Source organism: Solanum lycopersicum, chromosome 7 (assembly GCF_036512215.1).
Source record: "Solanum lycopersicum chromosome 7, SLM_r2.1".
Taxonomy (NCBI): domain Eukaryota; kingdom Viridiplantae; phylum Streptophyta; class Magnoliopsida; order Solanales; family Solanaceae; genus Solanum; species Solanum lycopersicum.
Window position 1 is genome coordinate 47,676,406 of NC_090806.1, and position 26,801 is coordinate 47,703,206.

The following is a 26,801-nucleotide window of genomic DNA, read 5'->3' on the forward strand; positions in this document are numbered from 1 at the left end:
TTTTGCATGGTTGCCATACTTAGTGCATTCTTGTACTAATCCCATTCTTCTGTACTTTTTTACACAAAGTGTAGGTTATGGATACTTAAAGGGTGTATACATGATTGAGGAGCTTGATAGGTGATCCCCAAGCTCAAGGAAAGGAATCCTTAAGTCCAAGGATGTCCTAATGTGTACTTACTATAAAGTCTATTAAATATCATATAGTTTTGTATTATGTCTTAAAGGTCGTGTCCCTAATGTATTCTAATAATGTTGAGTCTAAGATGGCAAAGAGACCTAGGGTCTAAATATGTATTACGACTTATGTTTTTATATATATAAGAAGTAAAGTTTCTAGCATATGATGTGCTATGAAAAGTTTTAAATTTTCCGCTAAATTTACTATGTAAATGCGATGAATGATAACTACGGGCTTGTACAAGACCACCGAGAGGTCAAGTACGCATGTTGCTTCTAGGGGTTCTCCTCGGTTGTGACATCTGATATGTTGGTCTTGATGTTATAAGGTCCTGAATATATCTATATATGGTATTGAGGCAGAGTCTAAGATTTTAGGTGCATTGGAAGTCAAACGTCAAGGGACGACCAAGACGTTCGACGACTAAGTCACCTATATGCCTCGTATGTGGTTATATGTGTTTATGTGTGATTCATGAGGTTGTAAGTTCATAAAATAAGTTATTATAGCATATATACTCAGTGTGTCAAGTTTTGTGAAGTTTGGTGGTCAAACATCCAAGAACGTCCATGACGTTCAAAAGATGTGCCTTGAAACGACCTTGTGTGTCTAAGCATGTTTCATCAAGTTTTACATGTTCGTTTTGGATAAAATTCATGTGAGAGGTTCTAAACTCATAGAAGGTTATGTTTGGGTTGTAAACATCCGGGAAAACATCCCCAAGGACCATCCAAGGGTCCTTGAGGAAGAGCACATGTTGGTAGCCAAAACTGCCCAAGGCAATCCACCTATGGATGGCAATCAACGGCCGGTGGCCTGGTCGACGCTCCGGAGGTGGTGGGCATCATTTGGTACTTATACTGGGGATATAAGATACCAGTTCCAAGTCTCTGAACCCATTGACGTAGGCCAGGACTGCCCGTGCATGGACCTACACCCCGTCGATGGGCAACCATCGATGGTGGTCTGTCTTGCACGTAGCTTCACTGTAAATTGAGGGGTGTAGTTGTAATTTCACCCCACTTCCAAATAAGAGTACTGGCGGTTAATTAGGTGTCTTTTGAGTATATTAAACATGTATATAAGTGGTTAAAACTTAGAAGATTTCACTCTTCCAAATCAAAACCCCAAAATCCCTTAGAAATTTCTTAAGACTCCATTGAAATCCAAAGTCGAGGAAGAGCTTGGTGTGAACAATTAATTGGATATTCTTCATCAAAGTGAATAATTAGCTTCATCAAGGTATGGATTTTGATCCTTGAAACTCGTTTCATCAAGGAGCCCCAATTTTCAAGATGTTTTTCTAAAGTTTTCAAAGTTGAATTTTCAAATTTCATGATTCTACCATGGGTTCTTGCATCAATTGTTTATAAACGTCTATTATGGATAAGATTGATGTTGTATTGATTATTTTACCCTAAATAACCTATGAACCCATGAATTGGATGAACCCTAGTTTTTGACTAAGTTGTGGGTTACTTGATATTGATCTAATGTTGATGAATTCTTATATAGTTTTATGTGGGCTATTCATTGATGTAATTATTGTAGTAAATTGTTATCTGGGTTGTGTTGGATTGATGAATTTACATTGAATTGACCTAGTTCATTGATTATTGTAGTTTCTATGTTGAATTGATGTTCATGGCCATTGGTAAGGGCCTTATGTTATTGAATTAGATGATTTAGCATTGAATTGAGGTGATAAGGATAGAGTGGTGGTACACTACCCTATTTCTTTTATTTTATTGTTGTTTATACTTCAATCATGTTGTGATTGGTATGGTCCACTTATGATGATAATGTTATGTGTTTTACTTGCAAATGACTTGGCCTTGTCGGCGTTACTTTATGTATATGATGATCATGGACTTGTAGGCAACTACTTGAAGTAATATGATTATTTGTGAAGTTTATTATGTGAAGTATGATTATATCTATCTACATGTTAATTAATGTGAAAGTATATGTGTTCTATTCATGTTATCTTAGGTGATCATGTTAGACTATGACTTTGACCTTATGTGTATAGTCTTAGGGTTGAGTCTTAGTTATTCCTAAATGACTATATGAGTCTATATTGGTCACATTGATGATGGTACGACAGTGGATAGGATGACTTAAAGATGATAATAGTTACTTCTATGTGCTTCTAGAATGACATGTATTATGAGTTAAAGTAAAGTATGTGGTGTCTTGTTTTGGTTGACAATTGTCCCTTACTTGATGTATATATGAATATGAATATGTGATGTCTTGACTTAGGATGTTAAAGTTCTTAGTCTTGTATGTATGAATGACATGAGACCTTAAATGATGTTAAGAGAGTCTTTTATATGAAAACCTTAACTTAGTGGTAAGGTTATGAATGTTGAAGTAGTAAGCCATAATGGTATCCTTCAAAGTAAAGGAATGATCAACTTAAGGTTAATTGTATGGAACGACATCATATTAATCCTTTGGAAATTCATCATGAGCTTCTTGTAGCCATTGTTAGGTATCCCTAGTGGACCTTTCTTTGGTAGGGTAAATGTGATTGGGTTATGAACTTGTTATGGAACCCTTTTATGTGAAACTAATGTGAATTAATCTATGAGAAAGAAGGCTAGCACCAAGGGAGTATGGTAAGGGAAGTACTTCTAGTTAAAGAGTGATACTAGATTACAAAGTATGCCCTTCATATTCATTAACCATGTGCCTTCATGGGACATGTCTAAGTTCTACCATTGGCAAGTAGAACAACCTCATCGGAGTAGGATAAAACTACGGATTCCATGTCTTGCTATCATGGTATATGTCGGTTATTGTCTATTCTCATCATGCATGATACATACCAGCATTAGAGAAGTCCTATGAAGTTTAGGTGGTGGTATGGGACGCTATCTAGACATTGAACAATAGGCTTTTAAGGTGTTAGTTGGAGTCCCTAGGCTTGTACAAGACCATTACTTAAATTTCCTTTATGTTATGTATAAGTCTCTTAATAAACTAATGAACTAATGAATTATGTTGTGAAGTATGTAAATGGATAAGTACCTAATCTAAAGTGACTTAACGAGTGTGAAGAAGGCATAAGGGATGATCTCTTCATGTCTTATCTTTGGAACTCTTGAGAATGACTCTAGTTAGGGAAGTTGGTTGATTATGTGGACATGATCTAAACCTTAGGTAGTTTAAAGAATTAATAAGGTAATCTTGAAGAGGTCAATGATGGACGTTATCTTCTTGATTTACTTAAGTAGGTATTTTGATAGCCTTTGGAAGGAAAATGTCATACTATCCATGCGTTGATGCTTTGATGTCTAGTAAGTGTGTATGTGACTGATATACCGTGGTTTCACGGCATTTTTAATGCTTTTTCCTTAAGTTTAGTGTGTCAAAAAGCCTTTTTGTACTAATTTTTATGTAAGTTTCTCTTTATTTACAGGAAATCTGTCTAAAAGATGAATGCGGAGATTTTTATCAAGAAATACAAAATAGTACCACCTACGGAGCTTATGACGGTTCACCGTGCCCGTGACAGTCCGTAGGTGGCATCGTAGTGCAGCTGCTGAAGGAAGATGGGGAATTCTGACCAAGTTACGAAGTGTGTGACAGACCGTCGTAGCCATGACGGTCTGTCCTGCTGGTTTGTCATGAAGATCAGAGAAGTAGACCCACTACCCGAATTCCTAGAGTTCAAGTGTTGTGGAACGGAGAACCTTAAGGGACCGTTGTGCTTGTGATGATCTGTCATACCTTCCGTCGATGGTAATGAAGAGAGCAGAAGAAGAAATTGCACAAGTATTCGACGACAGAATCCATGACGGCCCGTCGTGACCAAGACGATCCGTCCTTAATCAATTTATTCCTACACGGACCCGCCGTACTTCCTTTGACTACTCCTGAGATATAGTGGAAAGATTTTTTTATGGTCGCGAGGTCTGTCGACCCAGCCGCATTTTGACAGATTTCCAGCAAATAAAGTCCTTATTTAGTTAGGTTTTATTTTTTATAAGTAGTTTGAAAAACCTCATTTTTGGTGTTAGACTCATGATTATTTTTAGACTCTTTGCTAGACTCTTGATTTTTTGAGCTTCTTTTGTGGATTAGACTTGATGATTATTGTTACACTTTTGGAGAATCTCTAATCTTCAATTAATTGCAGTAATTGATTGTTGGTGATTTTTGTTGATTAATCAAGTGAAATTTTGGATTTTATTCTTTCTCATTGAAGGAAGTGCATGAATTCTTATATTACATATTTGAATATGGTGATTATGACTATGGGTAACTAAACTCCATAACTAGGTTGTGGGAACCATAGGCGAATAATGAGGTAAAACCTAACTAAAATAACAATTCTAGAATAGTGTTTTGCATTTACTGATAATTCTTTCGTTTAGAAGTCTTTTTAACGGATGGCAAACGTAAGAATACACCTTAATGCTATTGGCCGGACCAAGGAGGTAGATAATAGGAAAAGAATTGTCAATATACATTTAGTGTATTACTATCTAATAGGCTAGTATTGATTGGTACGACGTAATAACTTAGTCAAATATCGAATACGATGCTTAATATGAGGTAAAGGTAAGGGTTAGTATAGTAACACACGTAGCTGGACCAAGGTGCGGAGTGAAATTTTCTAGATGCCGGACCAAGGATTTAGAAATAGATAACTTATCACTTTGCATGCAAGATAATAGGAAAGAATTTTAATAGTTAGAATTATCAAGTAATGAACCTGTGGGGAACACGTAAACCCTAGTTAGTTTGATTAATTAATTAAACTCCAACACTTGAAGCTACTAGTTGTCTCCTTTAATTTAGCTAGTTATTTTCATTCATTTAGAAGTAAAAAAACCCTTTTTATTGTCTTTGCTTTCCAAGGAAACAATTGACTAAATAATAGTAATAATAGATTGAAGTTAAGTCTGAACTATTTTCCTCGTGGGAACGATCCCAACCTCCTTAGTTGGGTTCTTTACTTGATACGACCGCTTTACTTCTTATTTGAGAAGTAAGTTTGAGCGTATCAAGTTAAGTTGATTTTTTCTTGATTTTACTTTGTTTTATTGTTTTTGATTCTTGCAAAACCATCTTCCTTGTATGCCAAATATACGGAGAGGAAGAGAACCCTTGTTTCCCTACGACCACGAATTAGAGCGTACACTACGCAACATGAATCGAAACTTGGGAATTAATGATGATGATCCAAACAAGAACATCCCAGCTCCGGTTGATGTTCATGGTCAGTTGTTACCCGATGCTCTGGGTGAAAACCAACAGAGGGGACACAATCTCGCTCCACGGCCCCAAAAATACTATAAAGGCTATGACAATATAGCAGACTCCGATGGGTCACTTGTCTTGACCCCTCTACCACCAGGCCACACCTTTGTGGTAACTAGTAGTCTGATGCAAATGCTCACTGCCAGAGGTTTGTTTTCAAGGCTACCTTCTGAGGATCCACATGCCCATATATCTGAGGTAAGGGCAGTGTGTAAAAGCTATGTAGGGAGGCCTGACTTGGACTTGGATGTAATAGGGCTAAGAGTGTTTCCTCTCTCATTGACGGCAGAGGCTGCTATTTGGTTCACTGAGCTCCCTTACAATTCAATTTTCACTTGGAACCAACTAAGGGACGTTTTCTTAGCACGCTACTACCCGGTCTCCAAGAAACTAAACAACAAAGATGGAGTGAACAACTTTGTGGCACTACCAGGAGAGTCAGTTAGTAGTTCTGGGATAGAGTCACTGAAGGAATACTTCTATCGGGGAGAGGATGATAATAATAAAGTGGTGTTGGATACGATAGCAGGTGGTTATTATGGGGAGTGTCCTTATGCTGAGATTGCTGAAAAGTTAGAGAAAATCTCCCGAAACAATAAAGCTTGGAGTACAAGGAAGTCAAATACTGGGAGAAACACCTTCGCAATGAAATCCACTCACAACCCAGCCACAGATGAGATCCGTGAAGAGATGGCACAGATGAGAACTGAGCTTGGGTTGGTATTAAAACACATCACTGGGGGTGCAGAAAAGATAAATGCAGTTAACTACTTGTCTAAACCACCACCACCAAATGATGAATACTATTATGCGGAGGATTCTTTTGAAGTAAATGAGCAGACGGGGGGTTTTCGACCGAGTGCCCAAGGCTCAAATCAGGATAATTGGCACATAGGTCAAGGGAACCAAGGTCGGATCTATGGTAACTATAACCGTGAGGGTCATTATATCCGAGATGGAAACTACAACTGCGACAACAACTTCAATAGGGGTTACTATGGTAACAGAAATGATAGGAATGGGCCCTATGTCCCTCCTCAAAATCGTGAAGTTACTCCTAGGGATGGTGGAGATAGTATGGCGCGAGTTGAGGATATATTGCACAAAATTATGAGGAGGTTCAATGCTAATGATGAGCACATTAAAGAGTTAAGGAGTGATTTAGCGGGTATTGGGCAGAAAGTTGATACACATGCAATATCGATTAAGCAGATCAAGTTGCAAATGGCCCAATTATATGCGACTGTGAACACACGAAAATGAGGCACTTTCCTTGCAACACTGCCCAAAATCTAAAAAATGATGCACACTGTATGGCAATCACTACTCGGGGTGGTAAGCAAACCATTGACCCACTTATACTGTCTAATGAGGAAAAGGTGAGAAAGGATAATGATAAGGTGGTAGAGATTAGTGGTGAAGTAGAAGATAGTACTGGAAAAGATGCAAAAGTTCCTATAAAGGTAATTCACATGCCTAGACCCCCCTTTCCTCGGAGATTAGTGAAAGAAGATCGAGGATGGTAAATATCGGCGTTTTATAACAATGTTGAAGCAGCTTTCTATGAATGTCCCTTTGGTAGAAGCTCTAGAATAAATGTCCGGTTATGCCAAGTTTATGAAAGATCTCGTTACAAAGAAAAGATCGGTCATTTTCGAGGATGATGATAGAATGCAGCATTGTAGTGATATTGCTACAAGATCTCTCGAACAAAAGAAAGAAGATCTGGTGCGTTCACTATTCCTTGTACAGTCGAGTCATTACATTTTGTGAAAGCATTATGTGATCTGGGGGCAAGCATAAATCTTAGCCCCTCTGGATTTTCAAGAAGTTGGGTTTGGGTGACCAAAATCCCACTGCACTGCGGCTACTGATGGTTGATCGAACAGTGAAAAGGCCTATAGGGATACTCCACGATATGCTAGTAAAAGTGGAGTCGTTCATATTTCTGGCAGATTTTGTTATTCTTGATTGTGAAGTCGATTTTGAAGTGCCTATTATTCTTGGGAGGTCATTCCTTGCTACGGGTAGAGCCTTCGTTGATATGGAAAAGGGGCAGAAGAAATTTTGGTTGAACAATGAAGAAGCGACCTTCAAAATTTGTAGGTCCATGAGGCAGAGTGGTGAGATTCAATCGGTATCTCTTATATCCTACAAAGAAAAGATGAAGAAGGATAATGACCTAAAAAGTGAAAAACGAGAGTTTATGGTTGGGGATTTGGTGTTTTTAGACAGTTCAAGGTTGTGTTGGCTTCCGGGCAAGCTCAAATCCAAACGGACTGGCCCTTACTTGATTACACAATTATTTCTTCATGGAGCAGTTGAGTTAGAAACTAAGGAGGGAGTGCGGTTTAAAGTGAATGAAGAACGAATAAAACTCTATTTTGGGCATACTGCATCGGTGAATGAAGTGATAGAGACATACCATTTTGATGAAGGCTGAGTAATCAGGTGTCCTCAGTCGTGCCGTGACATTAAATCAGGCGCTTGTTGGGAGGAAATCCAATACAAATAGTTTTTTCTTTTTAGTAATAGTAGCATTTTCTACTTATGGGTTTAAAATTTGTAGGCACATCACCAGGAAATTCTGCAGAAAATCACTCTACAACAGTCACTGACGGACACATCGACGGACTGTCACGCATGCGACGGACCGTCACGCATGTGACGGACCGTCGGATGAATCCATCATGTTAGGTATGTCTTTCTGTTATCTTCAAAACTAGGGCACATGTGACGGAACTAATTACGGACCGTCTCAGCTACGATGGACCGTCGTCGGGGAGTCGTCACGTCATTAATGAAGCGTACCTGACCCGACCCGGCTGGGGTTTTATAAAAAAAATTAACATTTAAAAGCCCCACCCCCTTCATTTCACCCCATTCGTTCCCTCTTCCTCCTATTTCCCTCCCTTTTCAACTTCCAAGTTCATAACCCCCCTCTCTTACAACTGATCATTTTCCCAATTCCCTAATTCCTAAAATTCACTATCTACTAGTTGGAGTCTGCCGATGTGGTTCTTTACTTGATCACCAAGTACCTTCCTCGCTTGTTTTTCTCAAATTCTGAGGTATGTGTCTCTGATTTCTACCCATTTACATTGCATTTTTGTTTATCAATTAGTATTAGCCTATTTCTTATTGATGGGTTCATTATTTAATACATATTCTGTCTGACCTAGGTTGAGAATCTTCAAAATTGCCTTGTTAAAACTCTAGAAATAGGTGCTTTAGCATTGCTAGTTTACTAGGTATTTGGGCTAGACAAATATAGGTTAAAACACTAACAATTCTATTCTGGTCATAGGGGATGAATGGGGCATCCCCAGTTTTGTCACTGAATGACAGAACGAGACCCCGATGACGGACCTTCGTACCCACGATAGACCGTCATTGGGTCCGTTCCAACATCCCTAACACCCCACTATCCAATTTTCTCCAAGTGTCCACCAACGGACACATGCGATGGACCGTCGTTCCCACGATAGTCCGTCTTACAAAACCGTTGTAGTTGTCAGAGACCCTGTTCCTAAGGGTCTCTCACTTTTTCTAAGTGTACTCCAATGGACACATGCGACGGACAGTCATTCCCACGATGGTTTGTCCTGCACAACCGTTCTGGTTGTCAGAGACCCTGTTCCTAAGGGTCTCTCACTTTTTCTAAGTGTACTCCAACGGACACATGCGACGGACAGTCATTCCCACGACGGTTCGTCCTGCACAACCGTTATGGTTGTTAGAGACCCTGTTCCTAAGGGTCTCTCACTTTTTCTAAGTGTCCTCCAATAGACACATGCGGCGGACCGTCATTCCCACGACAGTCCATCCTGCACAACTGTTCTGGTTGTCAGAGACCCTGTTCCTAAGGGTCTCTCACTTTTTCTAAGTGTCCTCCAATGGAAATATGCGACAGACTATCATTTCCACGACGGTCCGTCCTGCACAAACCGTCAATACGGTTAGAGACCCTATTCCTAAGGGTCTCCATACTTTCCAAGTATCCTTTGACGGACACTGAGGACGGATCGTCATACCCTCGACAGTTCATTCTTCATAACCGTCATGACGGTCAGAGACCCCGCTCCTAAGGGTCCCCGTTTGTTTTCTAAAGTATCCCACGACGGACATCGACGATGGACCGTCATAATCACAAGGGTCCGTCCTACATATTCTGTCATACTTGTTAGAGACTTTCCTTTAGGGTTCTCCACATAAACATAGTTTAAGTAAGACACGACGGGCCCTATGATGGTCCATCATACTCACGACGAGCCGTCACTTGGTCCGTCGTGTTTCACTCTTACTATAGAAATGTCATTACATCTTAACTCTTTTATTTATTTTGTGTCGTTTTTCTTGTCTTGTTTGCTCCTTCTAGTACTAATAATGATTCTTTACACGTAGTATCTATTATGGCACCAAAACAAGATCGAGTCTACGCACGCGCACGATCAAAGTCTTTCGCCCCGTCTGCCCGCCTGGTCATTGGCTCTGATGATGAGTGTGACCCCGAGTACGTGCCCCCAGGCACTTCCACCCCATCCCGCGCTGCACGTGCTGCCAGAGACAAACCCAAAAAGGTGGCATCTGGCGTAGTAACTGCCTCCTAGTCTGATGTGGAGCGCACACTGACCGGCACACCTTCTGGGTTAACTACTAATGAAGAAGGAGCGTCTGGCTCCTTAGGAGTTTCGTGGTCGGAGGAAGCCTCTGGATCTGCTGAGGTCCCTGCACCCACCACCGTTGCACAGTCTGCCTCATCTGATGAGGCTGACAGTTCAGAATCCGTACCCGGTTCAGTGACTCGTGCTCTCACCTCGGTTTCCGACCAGCCTAATCGATGGTGTGTCGACAGGCAGTATTAAGTCTATTCCGACACAATGTTCCTGAATGACAAAGGAGTCATGACATGGACAGTTACATTGAAGCGGTGGGTCCGTACGGGAAGTCTCCCGACTATGCTAAAGATCCACAATCTCTTCACCAGACATCGACCGGAGTGGACAGATTAATAGGTGGGATGCCCCCGCCAAACAGGACCCACTGGAGCATGTCTGAGTACGTGGCACTCAGGTTGATATCTCCCTGTCTGCCATTCGCCGGTATCTATACGTCGAGGATGTTGATGCCAACCGGACTCCTTTCACCGCCGAGTTTGACTACTGGTGGCAAATTGTCAAAGATGGCCAATTCCTGCGTGAGCCATCGCTGAGAGAGACCACCAAAAGGTGGATGACCCTGCATTTGTCTATTGATGGAGAGGGTGTTTATTGGGTGATCGAGCCGAAGGGAGCCATCAAGAAGGCTAACCTGACCTTCACGGCGAAGTTTTTATGGTTGATTGTCCACCACTGCTTTTCCCCTACAACCGCTGATAATATAGTCACATGGGATCGTGCAGTACTGATTGCGGCGATGATAGCCGGGTTTGAGGTGGACTTTGCTTGGCTTCTACAGGCGGTCATGCACAAGAGGGATTTTAAGGTCACAACTACTTACCCTTTCCTGTGCATGATATTTTCTCTAGGCACGTCCACAGGTGTGCCTATATGGCACGTTGATCAGCTCAAGACCCCACTGGGCGCTGTTGATATCAGCCTCATCAGGGATGAGGCCAATGAGTTATCTCCACACAGAGGGCCCCATCCAAAGTTGCCTCCACTTGGTGACAATCTGGCTGACACGGTAGCACAGGCCCGCACAACTACGCAGGCGGCTTCCACTAACACTACCCCGGTCGAGTCTATCACGGGTAGTAGCACTGCCCCGAGCTCCTCTCGCTTAGCCCTTTACTTGCTCTAGTCCCTCTTACTAGGCTCCAGAAATTAGAGGCACGGATGGCTACACTTCTGCATCACATCCAGCCTTGAATGCAGCGCTTGGAGCGGAGAATGGTCCAGCACACAGAGCGGAAGATCGCTGAGGTTCATCAGCGCTTGGACGGTTTTGAGTTATTGATGCTAGCCCGGCCAGCCCCTCAGGTGGATGTGTCGACGCTTCAGGCTGCGGTCGACAGTCTTCGCATAGACATTGATATGATCTTAGAGGCTAGGGTGCCTAAGTCTGAGACCCCTTTTGCAAAGCCTGCTAAAGGCACATTGATGACGGCCTTATGCCACTTCTGAGATTCCACCACCTCCCCCTTGAGAGCATACCAAGAGGCGTAGGGGTCGAGAGGAGAATGAGGCTCGAGCACGGAAGAAAAAGCGTCGTGATATGGAGGCTGCGAAGAGAGCCTCGCTTGCTGATGAGGAGGCTCGTCAGATGAGGGCAGTAGAGTTAGCTGTTGGGGCATCTAGCTCCAGAAATGTGGAGATAGCAGGAGGCACTGCTGATAGTGTTGTTGATGTTGTGGACACTACTGAGGGTGTCCAGATTACAGAGTTAGTGGGTTTCGGGGAACCGAACCCACCAGCTTGCTGATCGTCGGCGCTTTGCGCCCCAGGTTTGCTTCACCTACCATCTTGTATTTCAAATTTTTATGCATTGGGGACAATTGCATGTCTCTTTGTTGGGGGTGGGGTAAATGGAAAGTGAGTGCTACGGTGAAGTCTGAGTAGCCCAATTCACTATCCTCTTTTGGGGTTTTCTTGCTTGTGTTGTTTTTCCCCAAGAGACTGATTATTTTTTATGTTGAACCGGCATGTCTATATCTTGTGTACACAGTTTAATTCTGAAGCATGATGTCTAAAATGATATCTTGATGTAATGAAAATGATGCATGACTAGGAATAGTAATTGAAGAATGTGTGGCTCTAGGCATGACATAGAGGTACACCACTGCATGACCCTAAGTCTAGAATTCGAACTAGGTGTCTGATAATAAGGTAGAGTAATGAGATGTCAAGTGAGTGTGAGGAAAATTTGAATAGTCCACTATTTGTACTGAGCTAGAACTTGTCTGGTTAGTCCTGCTAAAAGTAAGTTGTAATAGACAATTAGGAAAGGATCATAGGCCCTTGTTCAATATAGCCCATTTTTAGCCTAAATAAAAGTAAACCAAATGAAAATAATCCTTCTTTGATCCAAATGATTTGAGCTTAAACTAGACCTTTCTTTTTCACCCCAACTGATCTTTTCTAAGAATAATGTGTTTGCCCTGGTCCCTCCAGCTTATGCCAAAAGCATAAGTTGAGGGTGGCTAATGCAGTAAACAACCCTTTTTATGGCCCTGACCCAACTTTGGATATTGTGTAGTTTGACTCATGGAAAGCCATGATTTTGAGGGTGGCTATTACGAGGAATGCTCTGGAAAGTGGGGTTGAAAGAAGAAAGAGAGAGAAAAAATAAAAGTAAAGTGACTCAAGAATCAGTTGAAAGAAAAGTGAAAATAATAATAATAATAATAATAATAAATAAAAGAAAATACAATAAATACAATCAAGAAAAGAAGAGATTCACTTACACAAATGAAGAAAGAAGGGAAAATAGCAAAGTGAAAGAATATGAGAAACTGGCGAAATAAAATGATAAAAAAATGGTATGTTTACCGATATGTCAAGGAGGGAAAAAAGTCACTAAAGTATACCTAAATATACCCTACCTGACCCTGAGCCTATGTTACAAGCTAAGAAAGTCCTATCGTGATCCTAAGAGTTGTATAGCGAACTTAAAGCAATGAAAAATAAGGCCAAGCTTATGGCAATATGTATGAATGAGTGTGAATTTGTTCTGAGAGTGAGTGTTGAAAAGTAATCCTTATAATCAAACTGAAATCATTGTGTGAAAAATGAGGATTTTGTTTTGAGTCATAGTGTGTCGCTTGAGGACAAACAACGAATTTAAGTTGAGGGTGTTGATATACCGTGGTTTCACGGTATTTTTAATACTTTTTCCTTAAGTTTAGTGTGTCCAAAAGACTTGTTGTACTAATTTTTATGTAAGTTTCTCTTAATTTGCAGGAAATATTTCTAAAAGATGAATGCGGAGGTTTTTGAGCAAGAAATACAGAAAAGTACCACCTACGGAGAATGTGACGGTTCGTCGTGCCCGTGACGGTCCGTAGGTGGCATCGTAGTGCAGCTGATGAAGGAAGATGGGGAATTCTGACCAAGTGTGGGGTTAAGGAGTGCGTGACGGACCATCGTAGCTATGACGGTCCGTCCTGCTGGTTCGTCATGAAGATCAGAGAAGTAGTCCCAGTACCCAAATTCAAAGAGTTCAAGTGTTTTGCAACAGAGAACCTCGACGAACTGTTGTGCCTGTGACGATCCGTCTACCTGCCATCGAGGGTAATGAAGAGAGCAGCAGAAAAAATTGCACAAGTATGGGACAACGGAATCCATGATGGCCCGTCGTGACCACGATGATCCGTCGCGAGGTCCGTCAATCCAGCCGCATTTTGACAGATTTCCAGCAAATAGAGTCCTTATTTAATTAGGTTTTTATTTTTTATAAATAGTTCAAAAAACCTCATTTTTGGGGTTAGACTCTTGATTATTTTTAGACTCTTTGTCAGACTCTTGATTTTTTGAGCTTCTTTTGTGGATTAGACTTGGTGATTATTGTTACACTTTTGGAGAATCTCTAGTCTTCAATTAATTGCAGTAATTGATTGTTGGTGATTTTTGTTGATTAATCAAGTGAACTTTTGGATTTTATTCTTTCTCATTGAAGTAAGTGCATGAATTCTTATATTACATATTTGAATACGGTGATTATGACTATGGGTAACTAAACTCCATAACTAGGGTTGTGGGAACCATAGGCGAATAATGAGGTAAAACCTAACTAAAATAACAATTCTAGAATAGTGTCTTGCATGTATTGATAATTCTTTCGCTTAGAAGTCCTTTTAACGGATGACCAACGTTAGAACTCGCCTTAATGCTACTTGCCGGACCAAGGAGGTAGATAATAGGAAAAGAATTGTCAACATAGATTTAGTGTATACTCTCTAATAGGCTAGTATTGATTGGTACGAGGTAATAACTTAGTCATATATCGAATACGATGCTTAATATGAGGTAAATGTAAGGGTTAGTATATCAACACACGTAGCCGGACCAAGGTGCAGAGTGAAATTTTCTAGATTTCGGACCAAGGATTTAGAAATACATAACTTATCACTTGCATGCAAGATACTACAAAAGAATTGTTATAGTTAGACTTATCAAGTTATGAACCTGTGGGTAACACGTAAACCCTAGTTACTTTGGTTAATTGATTAAACTCCAATATTTGAAGCTATTAGTTGTCTTCTTTAATTTAGCTAGTTATTTTCATTCATTTAGAAGTAAAAAAAAACCCTTTTATTTTCTTTGCTTTCCAAGGAAATAATTGACTAAATAGTAGTAATAATAGATTGAAGTTAAGTCTGAACTATTTTCCTCGTGGAAACGATCCCAACCTCATTAGTTGGGTTCTTTACTTGATACGGCCGCTTTACTTCTTATTTGAGAAGTAAGTTTTAGCGTATATGTGACTCATTATAAATAGTCTTGAGGTTCATTTAGGCATGCCTAGAGAGGGTGTATGTGAGGTCTCTCTTTATGTTGCTTAAGTGAGTCTTAGGATAGCTTTTAGTAAGGAGACTACATGCTAGGAAGTGTTGAAATGGAAAAATAAGCACTTCACTGTAACAATGAAGAACTTCATCGTACAGTGAAATGGGTTCACTGTAAAGTGACTCTAAAATTACGATATTTTGTTTAAATGTTACCTTATGTGTTTCTAAGTTGTTAAATGTTGTTCTTATGATTATAATAAGATTTTTAAATGAAAAGATGCATATTTCAAATAAATGTCAGTTTTCACGATTGTCATGCATTATGCCATACTTTGTACATGTGGTTGTACTAATCCATGCTTTTATCTATCTCTATAGTTGTTGGTAGGTGAGGATCATTTGAGAAGTGAAGACTTGGACCGTATTATCGTTCAAGAGAAGTTGAAGTATGTCCTCATTTGACTCGAGGGCGTATATGTCTTTTATGTTTCCATTTGAAGTATTGTAATAGACTAAGTATTTCTATATTCGTATATTGTATGGGACATGTCCCAAGTATTCTTGTGTCTTAAAATGATTAGACTAAGACTTATGAAAGAGATTTTTAAAGACTATGATATGTTTGTGAAAAGTTTTAATTCCGCACTACTTTTCACTATGTTTATGCGATGAATGATATGTAAGGGCTTGTACAAGACCTCCGAGAGGTCAAGTACACCGGTTGCAATCTGATATCGTCCCTAACTTCTAGGGTGTGATTTTGGGATGTGACAATAACCCTTTTTATTCTTATAAGTATCGTATAGATAATTATCATTAAATATAATGCACAGTTCCAAAACAAACCTACATGCCAAAATGAAAATTAAATTGTCATCTTATATACATTAATGTTCATGTTATTTGATACTATATAACAATAAACATTATCCAAGTTTCATTAGTCGTTATATAAAGAAACAAAAACAGAAACAGGACTAAATGATACTTAAACAATATATTAGATACGTTAATGTTGTTCATGTGCAACACATAAAAGGTACACAAATACACAAATTTCATTAGTCGTTATATAAAGTGACAAAAAATTTAAACAAATCAAGTTGATACTTAAACAAGTATGTAAGATACATTAGTGTTCATGTGCAAAACATAAAAGTATTACAAATTTCAATATTCCTCGTGTACAGTGAAATATTTAATACTTTACGAGTTCTCTTCACTTTTAGATACATTAATTTTTATGCATATTGATACTAAATAACACATACGCAATGTATATTGAAAACATTTATAGGCTAAAATGACACTTGAACAACAATATTAGATGTATTAATGCTCATGTTATTTGATACTAAATAACTACAAAAAATAAAAGATACACCCATTACATTATTGTTTATGTGCAGTGAAATAGACGATAAATAATTAAATGAAAAAATAAGAATCATCATACTAAAAAAGAAAAAGATACAAATATGAGTGAAATTGTACATACCATGGGTAGTGTTGGTCGAATAATGGAAGGTGCCACCATTCTATCCTTTTTCTTTGGGATTTTCGAATCTTTCGAAGTAGATGCATGTTTGTTCTTTACAGATTTTCTCTTGCTAGAACTTGGATTGTCATGACTATCGGGTCATGCGAATTTTTACAACTCAATTCTTGATGTTTTTTATTCTAAAACAAAAATTAAAGATTTGTTAGAAGTTAGATTGATATTGTAAGACAAAACAATAGATACAAAAAATGGGGAAAATGCAAAAATCAGAATGAAGAAGATGAGAAACTTATTTTGGACTCTAATCCGGATGAATAGGAAATATATTTCTTTTGAAATTCAAATTTACTTGAAATTGATAACTCAAAATTTTAGTGGGATAGAATTTGAGCGAAATTTTGGGAAATGGAAAAGGTCTAATATTTAGTTCCAAAGTAAAAAGTATCAGTTAAGTATCATTGGGGGTCAAAAAAGAACTTTTGAATTTTAATAAAAGAGTAGGAAATATTGAAAATAGATAAAGTAAAATTGTGTAGTTAATAAATTATTCCATAATTTATTAAGTGAAAATCAGGTATATAGCAGTTTATATAGTAATATTCTCAAACTATAGTATTAGAGTTTGACTTTCAATATATAACATTTAATATATCAAGTTATAACATATTATTATAAATTAAAGGTTGATTTTAAATAATTGAAAATATTTGTTATTTTTAAAAAAAGTAAAAGAAAAAAATAAATAATGTTTATGTTTTTAAGTGGAAAATAGCACGATTGTTGTTATTATAAATAATTTAATCTAATAATAGATAATAACTAATTAACACATATTAAGGAATTCAAAAAATTCAGATTATTCAGTTTCCTTAAAACGCCAAATAATTTGAAATCAAATTAAAATTTATTTTTTTCCTCTATCGTGTTTCTCTCTCTTGTTTGCAGATTGCATTTTCGATTTTATTTTGGTCATTGAAGATATTTTATTGTGGAAAAAAACGTGATTTGTTTTGATGGACAACAACATATCCATATTAATTAAACATGGCGGAAGGTGAAATCTGTCAGGTTGGTATTTATTATAGTTTATTGGTTTGTTTTTGGTGATTTTCTTCTTTATATAGTTTATGATGTTTTTGGTGTCACAACGCGTATTGGTAGGTACCATATTTGCAACAGCATGAAACAATATAGACGTCTTAGTTTTATTAAAATTGAAAATTCAATTAATACGTGTTTCTGGAAAAATAAAAAAAAATAATGATAAGTTAATTTACTAGTAAAAAAAGTCAACGAAATTGATATTACAGTGTGTTTAGTAACGTGCAAGAAAGAATTATTTATAATGTGTTGGATCATTGTTGTATGAATTTTGTATTAAATGTGTATGAAGAGTGAAAGTTTTTTGTTTTAAACCAAATAGTAATTTTGTACCATTTACATTAATAACAAACATGTCATCTCTGACATTTTCAGATTCAAGAATAAAAACTGACGCAACAATTGACATTGAATTTTTTTGTTATGTAATTCATAAAAAAAATCAAATGCTGTTTCTTGCAGAAATTGTTGGAACCTATCTTGACCGAGGAAATCAACAGATCAGCGAACACGTTCATGTTAGTACATGAAGACCAATGTGTGTGTACCGTCTTCTCCTATAAAATTGGTAAAACTAAATTACGACTTTTAACGAAATCTATAATTTCATACAAATATCATTCATACATTGTCATATCAAGGGACAACCACATCAATTCATACACAAAACATTAAATGGAATTCTAAGGTACTTTCATATACAAATCATACAACACTAACACATCAGTGCATATCTCAGTTCACACATTTTGTATCTCTGACTCCTTCCTTTTTGACGATGTTCTTGTTGATTGACAAAGTTCAACATTCGTTGGTTTTTTTTATTTTTTCTTTGTTATTTCATCAACAAAGTCAGCATCAGATTCTGAAGAGGTTTGAATAGTTTTTCCCTTCCTCGTCTTCCCTTTCTTTGGAGATCCTCTTTCCTTTGCCTCATTTTTTTTTTGTCTTTTTGAACCTTCGATTTAACAGAACTACCTGTCTCTTTTTCAGCGGAATTGTTAGGTGGAGTTTGAGTCAAAATATTAAACGAAGAAACATGAAAATCATCAGATAATGTCCTCTCAACAAATCTTGAACTTTTACGGGGTGTTCCACTAACTTTCTTCGACATTGTATAAGAACTTAAAAGAAAATATTTTTTGAAATCAATGCTCAGATATTGTTTAGTGTTGTGGAAGAACAATTGTGGATCTTGAGTTGTGGGTGTTGGGGAAGAGTGGTGTGGATAGTTCTTCAAGGCGTGAGACATGTTGGAGAAGAAGAATAATGATGGTGTATACACCGGTTGGCCTGTGATGGGGTGGGTTAAGATAGAATAACGGTAAAGTAGGAAGGTGATAAAATCAAATCCCTAAAAATATATAATTTATTTTTAATTTTCAGAATGGTAACTGTATACTAATAATATTAATTTAGTATTTAATTTCAAAAAGGTAAAGGTAAATTTCTTATACTTAATTTGTTTATAAATTTAAAGAGTTTGTTTTAAAAATGTAACTGTAAAATTAAAAATAAAAATTTAAACATATTAATTAGTATTTAAATTAGATTATATTTTATTATTAATTGATATGTTATAACTCGATAATAATATGCTATAAGTAATGATTTTTAAAAAGTATATTTATAATTCGATATATAAAGCCTTAAATGTGTATAGGGTGTGATTTTTTATAGGGTAAATCACATAAATATATTATATTAAGAAAATATTTACCATCTATGACATATAATTTTTCTTACTAAATATAATAACTTTTTGTATTAAAAATTGTACTGATTCGCTTCTTTTCGTATCTTTTTTCTCGTCCACGGCTTCTTCTTTTTATCTTTTCTTCTTCTTGGTCTCCTTTTGTGTTATTTTTTCTCTTCATCTTCTTCTTCTTTTTTTGTTCTTCTTCTTATTTCAAATTTTCATTTGAATAATTATTCTCAAATTAATTTTTGTCCATTATGTTTTATTTATGAATAATACAAGTTTAATTGAATCTATAGATTATTCTCTTGTCTTTCGTTAGTTAGTTTTTTATTTATTCTTAATTTTCTCTTCTAACTAAACTTTAATATTGTGTAATACACTTTTAATGCAAATTTAATTCATTTTATAGTTTATTATTTGTTGCTATTAGATTACTTGTTTAATTCATTATCAATACAAGTTTAATCACTCTACAAGTCATTTTTTATCCACGCTTAATTCTCCTCTTCTAATTCAACTTTAATATGTATGTAATACACTTTTAATTAATACAAGTTAATTCATTTCCAATTTATTGATTGATTTGTTATGATTAAATTACTTTTTTAATTCATTATTGATACAAGTTTTATTTAGTTTACAATTTACAGAATGATCTTTCATTTGCTATAGTTTGCATCCGTGTTTAATTCACTTCTAGTTCAACTTTAATATGTGTGTAATACATTTTTAATTCAAGTTTAATTCATTTGGTAGTTTATTATGTTTCTTCATTTGTTACGATTAGATTACCCTTCTCCTCTTTAGTTTGGATAGGTTGTTTCTACAAATATTTGAAAATGACAATTGGAGTTTATATATCTCAAGTTTAAGAGGGTTTGATTAAATTTAGAATTGATTTTAGGAGAAATATTAGATTGAAGCTCGATAAGGATAAAGTTTACGAAACTTTATCACGTTTGTATTAAAGTTGTATTAGATATGTTTCATAATTGTATTAAAATCATGAATATTACATTTGTAATACATATTACAAACTTCCCTCTTTTTTAGTGATATCAACCAAAATAGTTTAAGCAACACACTTATAATACATGCACAATATAATTTTAATACATATTGCAAACATACCTCACGTTCTTAGAGATACAAACCAAAATAATTTATAAGTCACATATAATACATGTTTTATTCACGAATAATATAAGTTTAATTCAGTTTATAAATCGTTGACTTGTCTTTCATTAGTTACGTTTTTCATTCATTCTTAATTCTCTTTTCTAATTCAACTTTAATATTGTGTAATACAACTTTAAGCAAATTTTTAATTTATTTACTTGTTAATATTAGTATAATACACTTTTAGGAACAATTTTAATTGAATTTGTAATTTACTAATTAATTTTTTATGTTTATTACTTGTGAAATTCATTGTTTATACAATTTCATTCAGTTTATATATCATAGAATGCTTTTTCGACGGCTACAAATTTGCATTCATATTAATTCTCTTCTAATTCAACTTTAATGTGTGTGGAACACATTTTTAGTTCAAGTTTAATTTATTTATCAATTTATTATGTCTCTTCACTTGTTACAATTAGATTACTTGTCTAATTAATTAATTATTGATACAAATTTATCCAGTCTACGAATCATTAACTACACTATGAAAGAAAATAGAGAGAGAAAAAGAGAAAAAAAAACAAGAGAAAGAGAGAGAGAAAGTGCAACAAAAAGAAAAAAGAAAGAAAATACATTAGAAATAAAGTAAGAGAGAAAAGCGGCAAACAGGAAAGAAAACAACGATAAAAGAACAATATAAAGAAAAACAACGAAAGAAAGAGCGAGAAAAACATACAAAAACGAAAAAAGCAAGAGAGAAAGAGATAAAAGATACTACTGTTATATATTGCTATAAATGGTAATAATTAAAGAGTATAGTTAAAATAAATAATTATTTTCAAAAAAGGACACACTTAAGTAATTAATCCATTTTTATAGCAAACATAAAAACTGTATAATTCGCTATACATATACAGTTGAAGCAAATTGTATAAAACGAAGTGTATAAAACAAGAAAGAAAAAGACACTTGGACAAGGAACTGTATAAAGCTGAAGTGTATAAAACAAATTGTATTATTATAAGTGTATAGAATGATTGTACACAATTTGAATTTGTATAAAATGAGAAGGAGAGAAAAACAAAAGAAACTTGACAAAGAATATACAATTGAATCGAATTGTATAAAACGAGAAAGAGAGAAATTAGATCCAATTTGAAAATTGTATAAAACGAGAAAGAGAGAAATTAGATACAATTTGAAAATTGTATAAAACGAGAAAGAGAGAAAGACAAAAGAAACTGGGTAGGTGAGTATTTTTATTGTATAATTATAAGTGTATAGGACGAAAATATATGTACTTGCATGTGTATATACAATTTTCTCACGCTTTATACAAATAGAAACACAATTTATACATTTCGCTTCTGTTTGTATAAGTGAGAAAGGCGAGGGTGACGAGCGAGATTTGGGAGAGTGACGAGCGAGATCTGGAAGAGGGGAGAGAGAGGAACAAAAATATATGTATTTATACAATTTTCTATGCTTTATACAATTAGAAACAATTTTTATACACTTGTGTTTGTATAAAAAGTGAGGAAGCGAGCGAGAGATTGGAGGAGAGTGGCGAGCGAGATATTTGGGAGAGAGGGGCCTGTCAATTTTTTGCAAACGTTTGCTATGGAGCACAATTAAATCAAACCCTAGCTACTCTTTTTACTTTAGATTATTAGTTTGCTATTACATACAATTTTCCCTTACTAATATGAGTATGTTTTGACGAAAGAAGAAGTTATAAGCGGCCCAAGCGAAAAAAGTAGCCTCAACAGCCCAAAACCCGACCCAACTCACACACATTTGGAGCCCAAATCTCAATCTTCGAAGAAAATGGGGAAAAAAACTATATATTGCAGATACAAAACCCTAGTCCTAAAACCCTTGCAGTGAAGTCTCTGCTTCATCATTTCTTCTTCTTAGTTTGATCGTCTAATTCCAAGATGGTTCGGAGCTTAAAGAACCCTAAAAAAGCTAAACGGAAGAACAAGGTGCGATTTTTTTCTTTGAAAATTTGTGTTTTTATTGTTTTGCTATCAATTTTTCACATGAAAAACAAACTAATTAAGCAGGCAAAGAAAGGAGAAGGATCGTCGGATTCAGTACCATCATTGCCAGCGAAGGTATGGCAACCAGGAGTTGACAAATTAGAGGAAGGAGAAGAGCTTCAGTGTGATGCTTCTGCTTATAATTCTCTTCATGCCTTCCACATTGGTTGGCCTTGCTTGAGGTATTTTCCTCGTTGGTTTTTGAAATACATTATACAAAATTCATCACGTGAGTTAGTTAAAACGTTTTTGAATTTCATGTATTATGCAATTTGTATTGATTGTGGATGTCGATGCTGCAGTTTTGATGTGTTGCGCGACTCTCTCGGCTTAGTGCGGACTGAATTTCCACATTCTGTATACTGTGTAGCAGGATCACAGGTAAGCCAAGAGCTGCAGGAATTTAGCTTATTTTATACCGAATTTTATTATTAGGGACCATTTGAGTTAGAGAAGATTTAAGCTTTCTGAAACATGCTTCTACCATTCTTACAGGCAGAGAAAAGTTCTTGGAACTCCATTGGTATATTTAAGTTGTCTAAAATATCTGGGAAAAGGCGGGACTTGGTGCCAGACAAGACAGGTGATGACTCTGACATGGACGGTGACAGTAGTGACAGTGATGAAGAAGAGGAAGCTGGATCGGGGACACCTGTATTACAGGTGCTTTATTTCTAACCCCATGTATATAGTTTGATATGGCACCATATACACCGCACTTTCCTTGCTAAAACTTAGTTTTTCAAAATTCTACAGTTACGCAAGGTGTTTCATGAAGGATGTGTTAATCGTATACGTGCTATGACACAAAAACCCGATATAGTTGCTTCTTGGGGTGATACTGGTCATGTTCAGGTCAGACTCTACCTATTAGTAATTCAATAATTGAATTTGTAAGTCATTGATAGTGCATTTCTTTAATCTGTTTAAGAGTATTTATGTCAGTTTTAAACTGTTAGTCATTGTTCCATGATAATCATGATGCAGACCACATGAAACTATTATTGAAAATTAGAGAAAATGTGATGTACAATCATAAAACTTCAAATGGTGTATTCCCATATTTGATTTAGTTCTTCTGAGTTATATAGTTTGTTTTCAATGATCTGGTAGATAGAACACCCTCCATTGACACAGAAGAACAAACTGAAAATAAAATACCTCTCAAACATGAGATTTATGTGCTAAGTCTTGTTGACTGTAATAGTTACCAAGATTATACTCTTAGGGGTCGTTTGGTACAAAGATTCATAACGCATGGATTATAGCTCTATAAAAAGCTTCTTTCAATTATACCCTTGAATTATTATGTAATTGGATCAAGGTAGATAATATATTATTTTTTATAACCTTTTAAAGCTCTATAAAAAGCTTCTTTCAATTATACCCTTGAATTATTATGTAATTGGATCAAGGTAGATAATATATTATTTTTTATAACCTTTTAACTAGCTATGGGAAGAACAATTTAGTTGTCTTCTTTGTTATTTTTTTAACTTGAATTATTTGAGGATAAATAATTGTCATTAATAAATTTATCACTCACTAAAGGTCATTTTTCAATCAAAAAAAAGATAAACCTTCTACTTTTAAAATCGAAAAAAGGTCAACAATGGTAAATTTGATAAACCATCTACATGTACACATAAATTGTAAGTTTTAGTTTTAATATGTATGTAAATTTTTAAAATTGTTTAAAATACAAATAATTAGAAGCATATATATATGTATAATACACACACACACACACACATTCAATTTAGATAACAAACTTCATATACAAATATACAACTCACGTTTCAAATTTGTATTGGATTTATTAGTAACAAACAACTCTCTCTACATAATTTGTAATCTAATTTACTTAAATAAACTTACTAGTACAAATATAAATCATAAAATCAAGATTATACACAAAATAATTAAAATGATTTGAGGGATATTTTTGTCTTTACATAGCTTATCACATGGTATTATATCCTATGTATTACTAATACCTCCAAATGGAAGGTATTAGTAATACATCCTATAATACCATCATGTTGGAGGTATAACTAATCCATGAATTAGTTATACATAGATTTAACTTCCTACCAAACATGGTACTAAATAATACCTTACATAATCCATGGACTATTTCTTCTAATGCAGCCTACCAAACGGCCCCTTAAGAAGTAAAATATGTTCCACTGCGTTCAAGCTTAATACATCCAATCACTAGTATGATTGCTTCTCTCTTAAATAAGGTTTATTGCACTGGCAGGTTTGGGATATTAGCTCTCATATAAATGCTTTGGCAGAATCCGAGAGTGATCTTAGCCATGGGGCTTCTGCAGTCTCTAGTCAAGCACCCTTATTTAAGTTTGGTGGACATAAAGATGAAGGTTATGCTATAGACTGGAGTCCTCGTGTTCCCGGGAAGCTTGTTTCAGGTTTGGCATTGTAATCCTATCTTCGTCGCACATAATTACATTCGGTGATTATATGCTATGGTCATAATTTTTTCTAACATTTGATGTTGTTACTTATCTCGGCAGGTGACTGCAAGAATTGTATCCATTTGTGGGAGCCAACATCTGGTGCAACATGGAATGTTGGTGCTAAATCTTACATTGGACACACTGCAAGTGTTGAGGATCTCCAGGTGTTCATATAGGACCAAATAACTTCACCTCATGGGAAACTTCTTAATTTGTGCATCTTTTTACTTTTGCTAAATTCTGAAGTATTTTTCCAATTTCCTTTGAAACAGTGGAGCCCTACAGAAGATACCGTATTTGCTTCTTGCTCAGTTGATAGAAATATTATAATATGGGACACCCGTATGGGCAACCCTCTTGCAGCAACTATAACGGCACATAAGGCAGATGTCAATGTCATATCATGGAACAAGTATTGGAATTTTCTATTGTGTTACTTTCTGCATCTATAGTAATGGCTATATTCTGATGTCTCTAATTTTCCTACAGGTTGGCGAGCTGTATGCTTGCATCTGGAAGTGATGATGGGACATTTTCTATTCAAGATCTTAGAATGGTCAAGGTATTCTACTAATGGTGTCTAAATTATTGGGACCAACATTAGTTAAATTCATGATTTTCTAGTACACTCCTGATTTTGATTGTCCGATTTAAATTTAACTTCTTGGGAAGGGTTAGGAAGTGTGGATGAGGCCAATAGGAGTTCATCTCGACCTACTTCCAACCTAGTAGCTGAGGTTTCGTCATGGAAGAAAGTATAGATCAAGGAGAAAGAGAGTGAACCAGTTTATAGAGTGGTCTCGTGTTAATTTGCCAATACAAATGAAAGAGTGACTGCTTGTTTACTTTGACAGGATGGAGACTCCGTAGTGGCCCACTTTGATTACCACAAACATCCCATTACTTCTGTTGAATGGAGTCCGCATGAAGCCTCGACACTGGCTGTTTCATCGTCAGATAATCAGCTTACGTAAGAACCTTCTGAGAAACTCTAATGGGAATGTGGAACAGATGTATCTCTCTTTCCACGTCTCCTTCCTGCGATTAGTTTGATGTGTCTATCTGTGTGAATCACCTGGTGTGTTTTAACTTTGAAACCTTGTCAATTTATTAGAATCTGGGACCTTTCTTTGGAGAGAGATGAAGAGGAGGAGGCAGAGTTCAAATCTAAAATGAAAGAGCAAGTCAATGCTCCAACAGATTTGCCCCCACAACTTCTCTTTGTTCATCAGGTTCAACTTCTATTTGTGTCTGTTGAGTCGCAATATTTATCTGCTGTAAGGATATTCTTATGACATTGCTCTTGCATTTCTAACAGGGTCAGAAAGATTTGAAAGAACTTCACTGGCATTCTCAGATCCCAGGAATGGTTGTTTCTACAGCGGCAGATGGATTTAACATACTGATGCCATCGAACATTGAAACTGCAATTCCTGCAAATGTTGCATGATAATAGTTTTTATTAAGTTATAGTTTGCATTTTTGAAGTACCTTTCCTCTGTTATGGAATTCGTACTTTTTCTGCTTTTGTGATATATTGCGACAGTTGCATCAATTTTGTCAGTTTCTATTTGTAGTGTTTGAGCTTATATCAAGACATAAAAATGAACACATAGCATTGTTTGAAATGTGAATGCTTCTTCTCTGCTTCCCATTTCAATGCTTGCCCCATCGTCCTCTGTTTACGTTTAAGCAAATCATTAGTACTAATGAAATGAATCCAATTAAATTGAAGTGGTAAAAGAATCATGTTGAAAAATGTACAAAATATATAGTACTTAATAGAAAATGAACCCATGAATTCAACAAGTACAGTTTGGAGTTGGGACGTAATTAATTGTTGAGTGTAACAGGGTCCAAAGTTTGATTCAATTATGGAAAGCCAACTTCAACCAGTTTGATTCGGAATCGAGACATTGCATATTGTAGAGTAAGTGACATGGAGCA

At 36.0% G+C, this 26,801-nt stretch overlaps 1 protein-coding gene and 1 pseudogene across 1 annotated transcript; one reads left to right on the forward strand and one right to left on the reverse strand.

Annotated features, from left to right (window-relative positions):
- Positions 1-18,619, reverse strand: part of LOC138337464 (uncharacterized) — a 28,230-nt pseudogene extending 9,611 nt beyond the window's left edge.
- Positions 18,620-22,121: 3,502 nt separating this feature from the next.
- Positions 22,122-26,514, forward strand: LOC101245378 (protein HEAT STRESS TOLERANT DWD 1). The gene is made up of 12 exons (XM_004243714.5): positions 22,122-22,317; positions 22,399-22,556; positions 22,677-22,755; positions 22,870-23,037; positions 23,131-23,229; positions 24,638-24,806; positions 24,912-25,018; positions 25,127-25,266; positions 25,344-25,416; positions 25,709-25,824; positions 25,969-26,086; positions 26,173-26,514. Exons 1-12 carry the CDS (start codon positions 22,270-22,272, stop codon positions 26,302-26,304), a joined length of 1,407 nt encoding a protein of 468 aa, XP_004243762.1. The 5' UTR covers positions 22,122-22,269; the 3' UTR covers positions 26,305-26,514.
- The last annotated feature ends 287 nt before the right edge of the window (positions 26,515-26,801 follow it).

Bases quoted from the DNA above. Each gene is read 5' to 3' on its own strand.
- LOC101245378 (XM_004243714.5), top strand. From the start codon at position 22,270: ATGGTTCGGAGCTTAAAGAACCCTAAAAAAGCTAAACGGAAGAACAAG. The intron at 23,038-23,130 runs GTGCTTTATTTC...AAAATTCTACAG, and splicing joins CGGGGACACCTGTATTACAG to TTACGCAAGGTGTTTCATGA. The intron at 25,267-25,343 runs GTATTGGAATTT...ATTTTCCTACAG, and splicing joins AATGTCATATCATGGAACAA to GTTGGCGAGCTGTATGCTTG.